Raw genomic sequence first — 18,684 nt, 5'->3', positions numbered from 1 at the left:
CAGATTTCTTAGATCATTTTAACTGTCCACTCTGAGCGTACTCAAACAATGCTACATCTTTTTCAAGGTGCAATGACCAGAAGAGCAACCAGTCATTACCTTTTATATATGGTTGGCACCCTATAAATAGTTGTCAAATTAATGAATGAGTATAGCTTGATAAAAGGAGAAGACATTTTTCATTCTGTTTTGAATCTCTTTCATGGTGGGGTAAAATATTGGCCACTTTAGTAATGAGATATCAGTCTTTTGGCTTGTCCCTTAAGCCAGGTACCTAAGCAGAGTCATATGCAATAGCCAATGGCCTTATAGTGACAGTTTGTCCACTTTATCTCATGTTAACCTCCCAACTCTGAAGGCTTAGCATTTTATAGATGAGAAAACTGTTCAAGATGGCAAAGCTAACAAGTTGTAGAGTCAGAATTTAAACCTAGGTCAGTTTCTGCCTTTCCTGTGTAGAATTATCTTTCCATATTAGCCCTTTCCTCAATTTGGGGTCATTTTGGAACCTCATCTTTGCAAACTTAGAGCTTATTTCTTAAAATACACTCAGAGATGTTCAAACTTTGTGTCTATGGGTAATTTTAGGCATACTTATAAGACCGGTTAAGAATCCAGAATACTAATTTGTTGCTTTTAAACCATTTTATTGTAAAGTGTAATACTCAGAAAGTACATAAAGCATAAATATATAGTTTAACAAAATTGTTGGAAAGTGATTACCCATGTAACCACCCTAGATGCACATGTTGTTGACCACAGCAGTGTTTGCTCCAGTGTTGTTGTCTTATTTCATCACTACCAGCATTGCCAAAATGCTAAGCATTGTTTCTGGGATCAGTGATCATAGGTCTCAGAGGCCTGTGTCTTTCTTGGCCTATGGAGTAAGTGGATAATGTATTATGAAGCCTATGAGCACTTTCTGTTTATAATAAGTTTCATAATCCTGAACAAATCCAATACACCAAATATTCCAACATTCAGTTTCTCCTTTGATGTCTTTGTTTCTTCTTCTACTCATAGTAAACTCTAAATTGAAACCAACGTGACAGGAGTCAGTGGAAGAAGGAGGAAGACAAGATGATTTTAATCATACAAGGCCATATGTTCCCGGAGTGTTGGGAAGCCACAGAAAGATTTAAGCAGGAGGAGGGTCGAGTAGTTCAATTTATGTTTTTGAATGGCTTCAGTGGAGAGAACAGATTAGAAAGGAGTAAAAATGGAAGCAGCATGACTAGTGCTATTGCTATGGCCCAGGCTAGAGGCGATGATAATCTCTACGAGGGTGGTGACACAAATGACATAAGTGGACTGATGCAAGACATGTGGAGGTAGAGTGACAGCACGTGCTGGATTGGCTCATGATGGGCAAGGAAGCTCAAGCATGACTCTCAGGTCACTGGCCTGAACAAAAGGTTGGATGGTGACATCATCTCCTGAAATCAGGAAGACTGAGAGAACGATGCTGGAGATGTGGGCACAATCAAGGAGTTTTATCTTCGCATGTATTGGCATGAAAGTGGTGTTTGAAATCATGGGAATGAACCTAGGGAGAGAAGGATTCACTGTCAAGGCCTGGAATAGTCTGATAGTACTTAGAAGTTGGGTACACTAGAGCAATCTACAAAAGAAACCAAGAAGCAACAGCAGAGAGGGAAGTGAAAAGCCAGGAGAGCTTGGTGTCACCGACTGCAAGAGAGGAGAGCTTTCTGAGATGGGGTTAGTGACTGCTTCTCACAGGCCAGGTGTCCACTGGACTTACATTGGCAATGGGGAGGGAGGTCAGTAGTGCCCTTAGCAAAAGCAGTTTCATGAAGTAGTGGGAATGAAAGCCAGCTTGGAATAGACAGGGGGAAAAAAGGATGGAAACTGTTTAGACCATGCATGTATAGAAACTCTTAGGAAAATTCCTTTGTCCAGCTGCCATCTGGCTAGACACACTTTGGCAAACCTTACTAAAACGCAGCAGCTCCAGAGAGGTAACCAGGCACGTGACATTGGTATTTATCAGCTCTTGGGGACTACACTTCTTTGAAAGCAGCTCATTCTGGCTCACGTTCACATTCTTCCCACACTTATTTTTGTCACTTGTATGTATTCCCCACCTCTAGATGAAAATTGAACTAAAGCAAGCTCGGGAGAAGTTATTAGACAGCACAAAGACGTGCTCCTCACTCACGGCAGAGTGGAAGCACTGTCAGCAGAAAATCAAGGAACTGGAGCTGGAAGTACTTAAACAGGCTCAGTGCATTAAATCACAGAACAACCTGCAGGAAAAGCTGGCTCAGGAGAAATCTAAAGTTGCTGATGGAGAGGAAAAGGTAATTATCCTCATAACAGCATGCACTGGCTATTACTACTGAAATCCTGTTTCCAGAGGGATTTTAAGAAATAGATGTGGTGCCAACTTGATAGAACTCTAGGGTTTTTCTATACCCTCCCATGCTTTCTTCTCTTTTGACTTCATCTGCTTCTACAAATCTAGGAAAGATTGTGTATTTTATAAAAACTGTGTGAACTCAAAAAGGTAGGTTTCAGTAAATGTATAACATGAACTTCAAGAGCTGACGGAGACCAAATGAATTTTGTTTTTTACTTTCAAATTTTAAGAGACTAATTCTCCTCTCCTGTTGGATTGGCTGTTTGTACGATTTCTGTAATTGTTGGAGGGATGTGTGTTGAGAAATGAACCGTTTTGAAATATTGCCCCTGCATTTTAGGTTGCCTAACACCAGGTGGCAGTAGTACGTAACACTTGCACGTTTTGATCTGTGGGTTTGTCGGAGAGTCAAATCTTCATTAAAAATAAGGCGTTTCATCAAACCACATAAAAATAAAACAAACATCAAAAAGGAGATGACGGCGATCTGAATTAAATGCAAAAACCTAGCGTTGAGCTAAAGAAGCCGGCACAAAAGAGTTCATGCTGTGTAATTTCATTTATATGAGATTCAAGAATAGACAAAAGTAAGCTACAGTGATAGGGTAGTGGGTGTCTATATGAGGGGTCTTAAATGGAAGGAGACATGAGGGAATCGCCTGTGGTGCTGGAAGTATTCTTTACCTCAGTCCGGAAAAGGTAGTTACATAGATTGAGTAGTCTTAGAGACGTACACTTTACCATATGCATGCTATTACTGCATTTTAAAAAATTATTGGTAAAATATATAGACTGGTAAAATTTAAAAATTTAAACAGTAAATTTTGGATTTGGATTTTGTGCAACAAGTACTCATATTCTAACTGCAGTTGGAATAATAAATTAGTCTACAAGCTTCAGAAGGCAATTTAGCATTCGTATCTAGTCCAGTTAAAGATGTATATGCCATAGGACCCAGCACTTCCACCACCAGGCACAAACACTAGAGAAACTATTCTAGGCACTTATGTATCAGGATACAGAAATACAAACATTTTCACAGTCACATTGTTCCAAACAGCATAAAACTGGAAACAACCCAAATGTCCCCTGACGTGAGATGGAGTAAATTGCATGTTTACATAATAGTGTTCAACACTGAAAATGAATGTAACTCTAAGTATATGCTGTAGTTCAATACAATACTGAATAAAAAGCAAGTCACCGAAAACAGTAGGATTCCATTGATTCACATGTCAAAACAGTACAAAATAGCAGAAAATAAAAACCATGTCGTATCATTAAAGGAAAAAGCCAGAAAATGATGAACACAAAATTCAAGATATTGGTTTTTCTCAAGTGGGGAATGAAGGGGAAATGATCAAAGATCACAAAGTAGACTTCAAATGTTTTGGAAATGTTTTCTTTCTTAAGCTGTGTGGCAGGTTCAAAAGTTTGGCATTTGTCCTTGACAGAGAAGCCAATGGCATAATACTTTCACCAGAGGAATTAAGACTTGAATATCTTTAAGTAAGCATTTGCCCTAGGCAGAACTAAATGGGGCAGCTCGAAGGAACCTGAGCTGGCCTCAGATGACTGGCTTCCCACTGCGTTACCCTTGAATCGTTCTACATCTTCACCTCTCCTGTGGTGAGCGGGCTGTGCAGGGACCTAGGACTGCTGCAGAAAGCCTTCTCTTAGAAGAGGACTGTCATTCTCTGGCATCCACTGAATGTTTGCGGGGAACGTGGCACTAGACCACTATAAAGGCTTTGCTGCTGCGTCAGGAATACAACAGAGAGAGAACAGCTATTCCACTGAGACCTGTTCCTCCAACAAACATATTGGGCACCTACTACATTCTAGTGACAATTTTAGGAGACACAAGGGTTTATAAAAAAAAAATATGTAAACAGATTGAGAGGAGATCTAACAGAAAAAGTTTTAATGACAATTTTAACCCAACATGTAAATTCTAAAATAAAATATGTCTCTCTTTCAAAAACTCATAAACCTTATTTTTAGTTCTACCAGGGCATTAAAGAATGCACTACTGGTGCTAGGTAACTTGCTAATAGGTTTGCAAGAGACTTCTGCTTTGTTTTGAGATCTTATTCATAAATCTGGCCACACTGGGGAGAAACTAAATGCTCTCACACTTCGCTGTTAGAAGTGTAAATTGGTCTAATACCTATGGAAACAGTTTGGCATTATCCACTAAACTAACAAATAATAATAACCTTTGCCCTAGCAAATTCACATCTCATAAGGTATTCTAAAAACTTTGTTTATGATAGCAAAAGATTGGAATCAAGATAAGTGTTCCTCAGTAGGGGTTTAGTAAAATTTAGTAAAATTGTCTATCCTTACAGTGGAATGGTATGCAGCTGAAAAGAGAAGACAAGTCTATATGTTATGTATAATAGGGAAAAATCATCAAATGTATTGCTATTTTTAAAAAGCAAGGTGCATAAGTATATGTAATATGCTGTCATTTGTGTAAAAAAATGTGTGTGTGAGGGAGAACTATATGTAGTATTTGTTTATAGATACATAAATAAATCTCTGGAGGGGTACACAAGAAACTAATACCACAGGTTACCTATTTGGTGGAGGAAAATGGGGAGGAAGACAGGACAGGGATGGGAAGGAGACTTCACTGTCACTTAGTTTACACACACATACACTAAACTATGCATGTATCACACATTGCAAAAATTAATTCTGAAATGAAAATAAATCTAGTCACACTCTTTACTTTAGATGAGATTTTATGTTCGCTCTCCTGTTTGCTACTTATGTGGTTATTTCCCTAGTTGGAAAATAGGTCACACTATTCTCTTTATTTGTAAACTTTTTTCATTTAAGATTTTGGATCTGCAGCAGAAATTAGAACATGCTCATAAAGTCTGTCTCACAGACACTTGCATTTTGAGGAGGAAGCAGCTAGAGGAGAGGATAAAGGAAGCAATGGAAAATGAAGCTAAAATGAAGCAGCAGTATGAGGAGGAACAGCAGAAGAGGTAAGAGGAACAAAGATGTCATTTCCCCTTGGGCTGGCCGTGGCCCAGTCTCCCCTCAGTGTCAGTCACCACTGTGTTTCCTGTGTTCCCACTGAAGTAAGCTCAGTTGCAAAACTTCGTATATAAAGCACTTATCATTATACTGTGTTTTAGCTTCTTTATTTTCTGGTTTGCCTTTCACCCTTGAGTATGGAGTTCTTAAGGGCAGAGATTATTTCCTGTTCTGGGACACACTTGGTGCACCAGTAAACCTTCTTGAATGAATGGGTTGCCTATGAAATATGATACTCTGGGATTTGCTTTTCTAACTATACACAATTGGCACAAAATGAAGACTAGAATGAGGTCCGTGTTTTGTTATTTGTCAGCTGATTTTCCTCAAAGAAGATCCAAGTACTTTACAGACTTCTTAATCATTAACACGCAGATACAAGATAAGAGCTGTCATAGTTGTTTCTAAAATTATTTTGATTGTTATTAGGATTTTTACTTGTGGTGGAACAAGGCAGGCTGGGGTCTCGGGTGGTGAAAGAATTTACCAAAGGCCAAGGATGAGAATAGGAAGAGAATTTATTAGGTTGCGCTGCCATAGACAACAGTGGGCCACACAGACTAGAGGCGCATGTGTGAGCCCCGAGGGTGGGCTGTTGAGGTGTTTTGTGAGGGAGGGTTACATCAGGTACCACAGAAGTTTTGATTGGTTGTAGGTGAGGTAAGAAGTTTAGGGTCAGTGAAGGGCAGTGGGATATGGCTCTGTTAAAGTGGAGACATGGTCTGAAATGAACAAGTCTGAGCTATTGTGAAATTAGACATTACCTAGGGCTATTCGTAAAGAATGTGCTATATCTGTTGAGGGATCACAGGCAGATGTCTGAGAGCCCAGGGATGGGGGTCATTGGACTTTGAAGTTGGCCCCACATTACTTAGATGACCTTCTTGTAGACCCTAAACTTCAGTAACCAGTGCTTCTTATTTCTATAGCACGAATGATTCACATATATCTTGGTGGGGAGAGTATAGCTCAGCGGTAGAGTGCATGCTTTGCATGCATGCGGTCCTGGGTTCAATCCCCAGTACCTCCTCTAAGAATAAATAAACCTAATTGCCTCACCCACAAACAAAACAAAAATGATTCACACGTATCTTTTAAAAATTTGGTTCTAACTACTGAAGAGATATACAGACATTCACATAAACTATGAAGCTCCTAAACTTACTTTCATCTCAAATTGAAGGCTCTAGCATTCAGTAGGTGCTCAGTAAAGATACAGTGAATAAATGAATGTTTGAGTAAGTGAATGGGTGTATGAATGAATAATGAACAGTTAGGTGTAATAGCACAGCCATGTCTACCGGGATGGTGCTCGCCTCCTGTGCTGGTACAGCTGGATCCTGCGTGAACTGCAATTAGTACACCTTTTAAAGCGTTGCTCACAGAGCAAGAGAAAGCCCTATGGGCAAACATACAATGAGACAAAACAAAAATAATGAATGGTACTCCAACTTCTAAGTCAAGGGGCAGATAAAACTATCAGATCCAGGTTCAAGAGAAGCCGAGGACGTCTGCCACTGGGTAGGCTAGCTGACCAGAGACTCTGGTGTTAAGCTGGGGATCTTGAAAGAGCTAAGGTGTTCCGCAGTAGGCAGCCTCCTGGCTTCCTAATTAAGGAAGTCTAAATTATCTCTGGAGAAAGCAACCCCAATTGAGATATTAAGGACTCCCATATATTAAATTTAATCAAATATATGCTTATAATCAAAAAGCACCAAATAACACAAGGAAACTGATTACCATGAATGAGAGTCAGCAGAAGAAACAAACACCAGGTTTATAACCCCCCAAAATGTCGGTAATTAGAATTACAAAGACCAGGTTGTAACGCAACTGTGTGGGTTGCTTCCCCTTCTAAGTGAGGTGGCCCCTGCTCTGTCCATAGAATGTATATCTCTCTGAATAAATCTACCTTTGCTCAAAAATAAATAAATAAATAAAAGCTATGTAAAGTTTATAAAGAAACAAAAGATGTAATCAAGGAACTGAATGGGAGAAGGGCTATTTAACTTTCCTGTAACCTGGTTTCTTATGCCTGAAGTGAGAATAGTGATAAACTGCTTTTTGTGGGTGTGAAGATTGGCTGAGAAGAAATAATGTAGAAGTAATATTTAAACTAAGTGTAGGAAAATGAAATACGTAGGGAAATTCTTTTCCTCAAAAAAGGGACTATCTAGTACACATTGTTTTATAACCTGAAGAAAGCAACCCCAATATAGATATTTAGATTATAACCTACTTTTTTCACTTAAACTAGTATAATCTGTTTACCTGCCATTAAACTTTCTTCTAGAATATTATTTTAATAATATGCCATAATTTATTTACTCAATCCTTTATTGTTGGACATTTACATTTTTCCAGTTTCTTGCCTATAAAAAGAATAGCATAATATATATCCTTGTACCCATTTTTTTTGCATATCCTTTATTTCCTTGGGATAAATTCCAGCAAGTGTAATTATAATTATCTCTGCTTATTGTAAAATTTCAAATATTAAAGAACTATATAAAATAAAAGGCATAAGTTCTTCAGAATTTTACCCTTCAGCAATAACCACTTTAAGTGGGTGCTACGTATTTCTCAAAATTTTTTCTATGCATTTGCATATGTTTTTTATTATTCTTGTTTTGCTAAAGAAAAGTTAAGTCATTTTAGCTATATTGCTTGGAATTTGCATTTTTCACCTAACAATCTAACATGGGCATCTTATTAGCCACTTAGTAGCTGCATCATCTTGGGCAAGTTTCTTATCCTCTCAGGGCCTGTCCACATCTCTCTCATAGCATCATTATGTGAATTGGATGAGTTATTAGCAGTTGGCTTGTATCAGTGTCTAGCACATAGTAAGCACTTGTATCAGTCCGGGTTCAGTCAGAGAAGTAAAACCAGAAAGAGGAAAATGTGTATAAGGAATTTGTTACAGAGATTTGGTCTTATGCAATTGTGGGAGCGGGTTACACATCTGTAAGGCTGTCGTCTGCCTCTTATGCTGAAGCTCCAAGTCTTCAGGGCAAATAGTCAAATCAGGAAGTGAGAGAGAGCTGAACCCATGAGCACAGGCTGAACCCGGGAGGCTGGACTAGAAGCCATGTCAGTCTCATTGCCTCCAGCCTTGATAGAGTAGGTGTCCTGCTTCGTCAAGGAGAAGCTGGTCCCCCTCATTAAGGAGCTAAAGAGACACATGGCCCAGGAGATGGAGAAGGTGGAGGAGGATCGGAGGGAAGGTAGAGCAGTTACAGGCCCAGCTGTGGCTCACACCAAGGCGAACAGCAGAGAAGCAACATCGGTATGAGCCACAGAAGCACCTGCTCCAACCTGCCAAGTGTAAAAGCAAAATGCTTCACTTCTACCCTCCAGATCTGGCACAAATAGATCTCTTGTAGGCTGCTCTAACCAAAAATGTGTGGAAGGAATTCCTAGCCAAGTTGACATATCATACAAAGCCATTACTACCAAGATGTTATTGTTGTTATTTTAATATTTGATGTTACTGTTGTCAGATTCATCATCCTCTTCAGTGAAGTGAAAAATGTTCATTTTGGCTAGAATATAATGTTTGGGGATTAGAGAAGTGGCAAAAAAAATGCTAGAAAGGTAAGCTAGTTCTGGTCATGTCGAGCCTACCAGCCACATCATGGATTTGGACCTGTTCGTGGGAGAGATTGGTCTACAGTTTTCCTTTCTTGTAATTTCTTTATCTGGTTTGGGGATTAGGGTATGCTGACCTCATAGAATTAGTCAGGAAGTGTCCCCTCTTCTTCAATTTTTCTGAAAGAGACTGTAGAGAATTGGAATCATTTCTTCCCATTTGGTTGGTAGAAGTCACCACTGAAACCATCTGGGCCTAGTGCTTTATTTTTTGGAAGGTTATGAAGTATTGATTCTATTTCTTTAATAGATAAAGGCCTATTCAAATGATCTATTTCTCCTCGTGTTAAGTTTTAGCAGATTGTGTCTTTCAAAGAATTGGTCCATTTCATTTAAGTTATCCAGCCTGTAGGCATTGTCCTTTTATTGTCCTTTTAATGTCCACAGGATCAGTAGTGAAATGAAGATCCTTCTTTCATTTCCAATATTAGTAGTTTGTGTCTTCTCTAGCCTGGCTAGAGGTTTACCAATTTTATTGATTTTTTTTCAAAGAACCAGCTTTGGTTTCATTGTTTTTCTCTATTGTTTTCCTATTTTTGATTTTATTTATTTCTGCTCAAGTTTTTATTATTTGTTTTCTTCTGCTTTATTTAGACTTATATTAGTCTTCTTTCTCTAGTTTCCTAAGGTAGAAGCTTACTGATTTTCATTCTTCTTTTATATTTGCATTTAATGCTGTAAGTTTCTCTCTAAGCACTGCTTTCACCATATCCCACAAATTTTGTAAGCTGTTTTCATTTTCATATAAAATACGTGTAGTTTAAAATAATTTTAAGATTTCCCTTTGACACCTATTATTTAGATATAAGTATGTTTGTTTACTCCCCAGATATTTTGTGATTTTCCACTTTTCTGTTATTGCTTTTGTAGTTTTATATTAAACAGTTGCATACAATTCTATTACATAGCTGTATCATAATTTATGTAAAATGTTTTTTAGACTTTGTGTTGTTATAAGTAATTTTATAATTAATATCTTGATACATAAGACTTTGCAACTATAACAAAGTATGATAAGTGACACAGTAAGGGAGGTTAAGGATGCTCTTGTAAAGCTACTGAACACAAGTTCATGTGCCTGATGCACAGTGAGGCCAAACTGAAACATCAAGTTTGGAGCAGAGAAAGGTTTATTGCAAGGCTGAGCAAGGAGGATGGGTGGCTCATGCCCCCAAAAGCCCCAAACTCCTTGAAGGGTTTCAGCAAAGCATTTTTAAAGGCCAGGTGAAGGAGGGGCATTTTTAAAGGCCAGGGTGTGTGACCATCTTGTGCACAGTTCTTTGATTGGTTGATGGTGATCAGTCCTTAGATGCCAGAAGGTCTGGGGACTACTGCTCATGATCATCAAGTAGTTAATTTCTTCCATTTGGTGGTTGTTTTTAGCATCTGAAAAACTCAGGAAATATGCAAGAGATACTGTTATCTGGGTACTTGGAGAGGAGCTACAGCAGAGGATATGGGGGGCAGGAGTCTGTCCCTGGAAGGTCTCATAGGGTCCTAGCTGGTTCCAGAAACACGTAGCAGGGACATCTAATTTGGTCTAAGAAGCTCAAGAAAGCCTTCCTCAAAGAAAACTGTTTAAGCTGGGAGTGAAGTGGTTTGTAGGAGGAAGCTAAGTAGAGAGTACTAGGCAAAGGCAGGCCTCAGGGGAGGATGGGGAAAAGGCTGGCGCTGTAGGGGAGGAGGAAGGGTGGAGGACGACTTGTTACAGGAAGTGAAAAAAGTTCATTTTGCCTGGAACTAAATGTCTGGGGGTAGAGGAAGAGGCAGGAAAATGAGGCTGGAAAGGTAAGCTAGTTCACAAGCCATATTAAAAAATTTGGACTTTTTATCTTAAGCGTAACAGGGAATGCTGCAGCAGTGTTAACATGTGTGCATTAGTATCAGTAGTGTTTGTAACTAACAATCCTATATGAAACCAAGAAGATAAGGAATTCAACTCGTAAACCAAAGAGGAGAAGTAAAAAGAACAGAATTCGGAATTAAGAGCCCGCCTCCATCTTGTCGGAGCTATGTGACCCTGAGCACAGCTTCCTCTGTGGGATAAGAAAATTATTTGAGGAGCAAGAGATAAAACTAGGGAAAGCTTCTGTCACAAAGCTTCTTTGGTGTTGATCCCTAATTTATCTTATGGACGTATACCTTACCTCAATTTTAGGTCAAAGAGTTTCTTTTGCAAAGCTTTGCAATTCACAGTGGAATTTAATGAACATTATTGCCCTCAGGAAACTCCTTGATCAGAATATGAATGAGCTACAAAAACAAGTGAAACTCCTACAGGATAAAGAGAATCAACTGGAAATGACCAGTTCTCAGCAACAATCCACAATTCAGCAACAAGAGGCCCAACTTAAACAACTGGAAAATGCAAAAAGAACATCTAATGAGGTAAGAAAACAAACAGGAGTGCCGCTCAGCTTCCCTGTTCTCTCAGACCTAAGTAATAGTTCGTAGCAGCTAATGATGATTGAACGCCTAGCATTTTTACCCATTAAGTTTAGTCTGGGTTCAGTCAGGAGAGCGGAATCTACTCTAGGTGTTCTGAGCAAGAAGGGATTTAACATGGGGAATAACATGCTTACAAAACTGTTGGAAGAGAGAGGCAGGGGTGAGCAGAAGGTCAGAAAGAACTGTTGCTGGCTTTCAATATATCCAGCCGTTCAGAAGGCACAGGGAAACTAAGTCCTGCAGCACCAAAGTGGGAGATTTACAGAAACCCCCTGAAGCCCTTACAATTGTGTCATCTGCGGTCTGCCCTTTAACCTACCTGGTAATGTTACCCAAAAACCGGGTTCGCCTCTTGGTGGGTGTCACACCCTAAGATACAACCAAGCCAAAGAGCAGGAGGAGGAAGGATTTGTTACTTGCAGCAAGTAAGGAGAACATCGGGGAACTTTCCCAAAGAGGTGTCTCCCCACCAGCAACACTGAGGATGTTTTAAGCTAAGGGTACATGCATATTCATGAAGGATCTTGAGCAGAGAATTCAGCATAGAATTGGGGCAAAGGTCAACAGAGTCCAGGCTTCAGTTGATTGAAGTCAGGAAAGTCAGCATCACCATTCTGTCCTCCATCTGGGTGGAACTCAGAAGTGCATATCAAATTGTTCTGTATATCACTTGAAGAGGAACCACGACTGTTTCATCACTGAGCTATTGTTTCTTAACTGCTTTTCCTTTGTTCCTTCATTCCTTCACTTCCCTTAAGATCATTAATTACTGAGACCTATTCAAGGACAAGCGCTGAATTACAGAGACCGGTTCAAGGGCAAGTACTGTGGCCAGGCTTAGATCCCAAAATGGCTCAGGCCAAAAATGATTTCTCTTATGTCAAGAAAGCCATGCCTGGTTCTTTCTCTGGGGACCCCCTACCCTGTCTGCTCACAGAAGTGGTGGAGGAGAAAAGTGGCTTTTGCAGTGCTTTCTCAACTATGTACAAGTGCCTCTCATTTGCAGAAACTAAATGGAAACTCTGCTGTCAAGGGAGCCTGGGAAAGGTCATTTTCAGACTTTGAACCTTGCAGCACAGGGGACAGCTTTGAAAAGTAGAGGTCCTGGTGAGCAATGCCGGTTCACTTTGTGTAGGCAGCGTCCATACAAGCCTCCTTACCCCGATTTAACTTTATAAACAATAAGAAGAACATTATGCCTCCACCTAATAATGATGCAGTGTCACTCATGTAAATGAAGACACGCTTAACCTCTCAAAGTCCATCAGTTTCTGCGGTCATTTGGGGGTAATGTTAATTGCTACTTCTTCAGCCTCAATCCACATGGATATGCTAACTTTAAAACTTAATTATAAAGTTAACTCTCAATAATACAGTAACACATATTTTGCCAGTGTGGTGTAGGTTCAGGAAGGTACTCCCATGCCATCTCTTGGTTTCTTTCCACATATTCTGGCTCTGAGAGAAACAGCATCATGTATCAGTCACTGGTTAAAAGTTTAGACATCATCTTGTAGGACATCACTGAACCCTAAAAGATGTTGTAACCTAGCCAGCATCATATCTACATCTTTCGTAGGTCTTTCCACTGTTCTGCAGGTTAGTTTTTTTCTGAATATATGAGAAGACCAATGACTCTCATATATATGAGCCTTTGTTTCACTTCTCTTACTGTAAAATGATTTCCTTGGTCAGAAGCCATGCTGCATGGCAGTGTATCATGACAAGAAATTAAGAATTTGGTAAGTCTACAGTTGGTGGTCCTGGCAAAAGCATTGTGGACAGAGAAAGCAAATCCAAATCTAAAATGAGTGTCTGTTTCATTGAGGACAAATTGTCATTCTCTCTGTGGTGGAAGGGGTCCAGTATAATAAACCTGCTACCAGGTGACTGCCCAGCCCCCCTGGTGGATGGTACCATATCAGTTGCTCAAATTGATCTTTGCTTTTGGCAAGTTGAGTGGATTAGCATTGGTGACCCCTTAGAAAATATATTCCCGCCACCATGCAGTTTGTACATGAGCTCACTGAGCAAGCAAATAGGTGATAGAAAAACAGGCTAAGTGACATCTATAGAATGTCACTTCTGTAGTGAAGAATGTACTGTTTTTTCCCTCTGGTGATTGAGGGCCAGCTCTTTTGTAGAAGCTCTCTGATGAACAAAAAACACATGAAACATGTATTTTCACACTAGGCCTGCGCTGTCCGATGTTGTGTCAGCTAGCCACATGTGGCTACCTCCATTTAATTTAAATTAATTAAAATTAAATAAAATTTAAAATTCAGTTCCTCAGCACACTAGCCACGTTTCACGTGCTCAGTAGCCACATGTGGCTAGTGACCACCATATTGGAGGATGCAGACATAGAACATTCCCACCAATCCAGAAAATTCTGTTGGACTGCATTTCTAGTCTAGACCCCTTTCCCAGACCTATTTCAAGTGGTTGTAGCATACTGTACTGAATCATATGTAAATCATACTTACATATTGGATCATATATAAATCAGGCCCAAATTTTTCCTTCTTGGTTAACTGGTCACAGAGAACTCCCTACGAGGTCATAGGTTTGGGTTGAGAGAGGGAGTCATGCAGTAGAAGTAAGTACCAATTGCTCATGCAGCTTGGAACCTTTAGGACCTGCTCAGGCGCAGCATTTGACACAGCAGTTCCTTTAGAGGATGGAGTTCTGTACTACTGCGCATGCCCAACTCACAGGCTCGGTGATTAATAGAATACCTTGTTTCAGGAAGGGCAGCATAGGTTACTCGATCACCTGATTTCTCATGGCCAACCATTCAGTCTCCCCAGGACCCAGAGACAAGGAAGGACCTTTCTCATAAGGCGAGTGGTAATTATGGGAGGAGAGATGGCTTTCCTCCCAAATCCTAAGATTAAACTAAAGCTTTCCAGAGGCTCCACATTGCTTTCTCATCTGCCACCGAACCTTGGAGCAGTTTTGGATCTGCTGGTGATAAAGCCCAAATGGCATAGCAGTTTGCCCTGCAGCCCAGCACAGCACAGGCACCACTGAAACCGTACAGCCTTGGAGGTTGCTTGATAAATGGGTTGAAGGAGCAAGAATGGTATCAGTGGATTCTAGAATCTGAAGAGGCGATACAAGCACTTGGCCTTTTCTACCATCAATAGCCCTCACTCCTCAGGTTGGAAAGTCAACAAGGAGAGTCTGCTCTTCCAGGTTGTCCAGTCTGACTGTACATTCAAGAATTCGGGAATAAGCACTGAGGAGATTCACAAACCCACTAGGCCCACTGTGAACCCAGTGAATCACTGAAGGTGTCCTAAGACACACTGTGAGATCACACTCCACTTTCTACCTTACTTCCTTAAGCCCCCACTCTGAATTGTGAACCTCAGTCCCATTTTGGGTTCCAAGGTACTTGTGTTGACCCAGAACCACTATACTGTATGTAATTCCCCCGAAGTCTCTATTATTCCTGTTCTCCAATGCCCAGTCACCTGGGTAAAAGGCCACAGGTCTCTTTGGGGATGGCTTGGGAGAAGAGCACATCCTCGTGGCAGTGTTATACACAAGGTTCTTCCTGAAGTTGACCTGGTGAAAGGACCTTGGGTCTTTGAATTGGCTCAAATCTGGGCATTGAGTAGGAGGCTGTTACTCTTCGTTGTTGTCATTTAAATTGGGCCTATGTTCACCAGGCCCAGGTGGGTTTACTTATGTATTGATTTAAAAATACAACTCAAGTAAAACTTTAATAGGTTCTTCATCTATGTTAGTTCTATAATTACTATCATCAATTAACTACAACCAAAGTTTGCTACAAATCAAACCATTTGGCTGTATCTCTGGCCCTATTATCTAATAACTGTAATAATGCCCACCTTGCATCTGAGAGTTAAACATTGCCACTTGACCTCTGACACTCTGCAGTACCATCATCCCCACTAAAATCAGGGGTACGTTTCAATGTTGGCACCTCCCACTGTCATCCTCAGTAGAATATTATAGAGAACTTCAAGGAATCTGAGCCCCCCACCCACCAGTGTATTTGGCAAAGCCTTGGTGAAAGGAATGTCTTATAAGTGATGTGTGGGTCATGGTGATGATGTGGGTAAGCAGGTCACTCATGATAAATCTACTCCAAGTTTCCTATCTACTTAAGACTTTGGATTCCTTCCTCTCACTAATGCCAAGGAAGTATGGCATCTTAATGTCATTTAACATAGGTCACTGTTGAGTCCAAGATTCAGTCCATCTACCAAGCAAACTATTAAAGTTACATTAGATGTTAAAATTAACACATTAAATCTTGAATCTCTGGTAAGTGCATCCATGTCAGCCTGTTCAATATTATTTTCCTTTCTCCATAGTATAACACCCTATGGATACATTCCTGCATATATTCCTCAGGTTTCTGCCAATTTAATTTGGCAAAATCTTTCCATTCTTTCACTATGGCAGTCCTCCTAGGTCAGTCTCTATACTCAAAGCCCACTCCCCAGGAGGTGCTGGGATCTGACTCTAGTTGTAGGATTGGAAGCAAAGAGAAGTGACAATAATGCAGGGGTGGGTTTTAAGAACAATAGGTGTCCTCTTACAGGTAACTGCCTCAGGTGGAGTCAAGAGTCCTCAAGGCAAGGGTGGTTAATCTGAGGCAGCAGATGGACTGCTTATGCTGATAAGAGAGGCTCAGTAGAATTTCGAGGTCCAGGGTGGTGAAAGTTATTGGAATCCTGTCAGATGTTCTCATTCCCAGTTCTCAAATGTGCATGTCTTTCCAAATAAAGCACTGTTTTTCTCATAAGAGATTTAGCAAGGCTATGAAATCAACTTGTGCTGCAGTTTTGAAACCTACTTGATGAAATTTGGGATTTGGATTTTGGATATATTGACCTGCTGCTGATATGAAAGAAGTGTCCAGGTCTCTGTGCCTTGTTCCAATAATTAAATCCCGTGTTGGACATTTTCTTCTTGTAAGCTCATTAACATGGTCAGACGTGAGAGCCCACCCACCACTCCTTGGAGATCTCCGTCCTGCTATAACATGCTTTGTATCAGTCATGTGATCTGCCAAAACACAGGCAGATCTTTAATCAGATCTTTTGTCATGAATTAGTGGCAGGATTAATATTGCCTTCAAATCTAACCAGCTCAGATACCAATCCCAGATTCCCTGGAGCCACTTCTAAAAGCAAATACTTCATTAGTCAGGGTTGGGTCAGGAAAATAGCTTGCACTCTACATACTTCAAGCTGGAAGACTTTTTTTACGGATAGAATTAAATGCTTACAAAACTAGTGGAAAGCTGGTGGGGGGGGGCAAAAGTCAAGGAAAAGAGCGGCTGGCTTCCAGAATTCTGAAAGTGCAGACAGCACAGGAAGCTACTTTGGTTTCAGAAGCTGAAGCCTCTTGTAAGCCTTTTTCAGCAGAAAGGCTTTGCTGGTTTACGGTCCCTAAATATCATACCTTTATTCAGCAGTGTTCTCATTTTTTTTTTTTTTAATGTTTTTCAGCATCTCAAGAGCAACCAGGAACTGTCAGAGAAGCTGTCTAGGCTGCAACAGGAGAAGGAAGCTCTACATCAAGAATACAGGAAAGTTTTGAACCAGCTGGATGTCCACGTGAGGTAAACAGCAAGTTTCCTCTGGAAGAACACTGTGTAGAGTAGCTGCGTCTTAGGGCGTCAGCTCCAGGCCTAGGCAGGGGATGCTCGCTGAAGTGGCCTTTCAAGGACGCCAACACCCTTTTCCTTCGTTCTTAGAAGTTCTGTCCTCAGGGCTTTTCCAAGAGAAGTGTGGGGACCAGTTTCTTTCCAGGAGAGGCAGGGAGAAGGGGAGTGCTATTTATTGAGCTCTCATGGTGTCTAACTTCTTGCTCTTCCCCGAATACACCCCTCTCACTTGCCATGAGGCTCTTCATCCTTTTCCTCAGCCCAGACCAGTCAGTCTCCCTATTCCAACTCTTAATTCTTCCACTGAGAGTCACCTCCTCTCAGAAGCCTTTCTTGACACACCCAGCCTGGGCTGGCAAGGTTCTCATTCTTTGTGACTCTCTAGCCCTCTGTATGTGACTCTCTGTAATTATTTAAGAACTTGCCATGTTGTTTTGATATAATATGATTCACACCTGTCTTCCTCACCTGACTAGGTTTTTAGAGGACATGGGCCATGGTCTCACTCATCTTTTAATCCACAGTCCCTGGTATATAGCAGGTGTTCAATAAAAGTGTATGTTCCCAAACTTCCTTCTCTTTCTTCCATTTCCTGCCCATCATCCCACCAGATTCCTCCAGCTCTCCTCCTCTCTGAAGTGTAGTGTGGTAGTTCAGAGTATGGACTCTGGAGCCATACTGCCTGGGTATAATTCCTGGTTTTACTAGGAACTAGCTGTGTGACCTTGGGCAAGTTGAGTAACCTCTCTGTGCCTGAGGTACCTCATCTCTAAAATGGGCAAAGTAACCATTCCTATCTCATAAAGTTGTTGTGAGAATTAAATGAATGAGTATATGTAAAGCATTTACTTAGAAGTGTCTAGCACACAGCTGTTACTATTACCAAATCTACTTATTTTTAGTTTTTTTTTTTTTTCCTCCATGAACCACCTTTCTACTCCTAGCTCTGCATCTTTCTGCTTTGTTCCTTTTACAGGTGGAAGTTTTTTATTCTCTTATGTTCTCACCCACCTACTATGTTGATAGTAGTAATGATAATGATTTAAAGACAACTCTCTGCTGTATAGCAGAGAATTCTTGAGTCATTGATATTCATTACCTTGCTCTGATGATCATACCACTGAGAAATATAGAAACCCAGAAAGGTTTATGCATGGGTCAGCTCATGCTGCTGACAAAGTTAAGACTAGACCTCAGTTTTCTGATAACCTACACAGAGCTCTTTCCACATTATATCTTGCTAGTAGAGGGAGCAGAGAGAATGAAGTGCCAGATCAAGAGTACAGAGCCCATGGCTCTCACAGCAGTGGGTCCAGAGGGACCAGGCAGGAGCTCCAGGATCCGCGCTCTGTATGGACTATGGCTGGATGTACCTCCTCTCTCAGATCAGAAACCACCAGCATGTGCACTGACCACCTCACAACCAGGGATCCCAAATGGAGTCTCAGTGGAGAGTTTTTACATTTTACTGGTCTCATAATCATATTCCTGGTATGTAACC

The 18,684-nt window shown here is 40.6% G+C and overlaps 1 protein-coding gene and 1 non-coding gene across 3 annotated transcripts in view; both read left to right on the top strand.

Annotated features, from left to right (window-relative positions):
- CCDC30 (coiled-coil domain containing 30) overlaps positions 1 to 18,684 on the top strand; it is a 104,659-nt gene that overhangs the window by 65,753 nt on the left and 20,222 nt on the right. For both annotated transcript variants that reach the window (XR_012511329.1, XM_074376688.1), the window contains exons 11-14: positions 2,112 to 2,321; positions 5,228 to 5,382; positions 11,311 to 11,473; positions 17,026 to 17,138. Coding sequence is in view for 1 of the 2 variants with exons in the window: in XM_074376688.1 (XP_074232789.1) it covers positions 2,112 to 2,321; positions 5,228 to 5,382; positions 11,311 to 11,473; positions 17,026 to 17,138 (641 nt within the window). In the remaining variant the exon portion in view is untranslated. The remainder of the gene's footprint in view (positions 1 to 2,111; positions 2,322 to 5,227; positions 5,383 to 11,310; positions 11,474 to 17,025; positions 17,139 to 18,684) is intronic.
- On the top strand, positions 6,392 to 6,464 carry TRNAA-UGC (transfer RNA alanine (anticodon UGC)). Its single transcript has one exon. It is a non-coding gene; the product is annotated as a tRNA-Ala (tRNA).

The sequence above is a fragment of the Camelus bactrianus genome, chromosome 13 (genome assembly GCF_048773025.1).
Source record: "Camelus bactrianus isolate YW-2024 breed Bactrian camel chromosome 13, ASM4877302v1, whole genome shotgun sequence".
Classification (NCBI taxonomy): Eukaryota; Metazoa; Chordata; class Mammalia; order Artiodactyla; family Camelidae; genus Camelus; species Camelus bactrianus.
The sequence above is the reverse complement of the archived record's forward strand: the minus strand, read 5'-3'. Positions and strand labels throughout refer to the sequence as shown.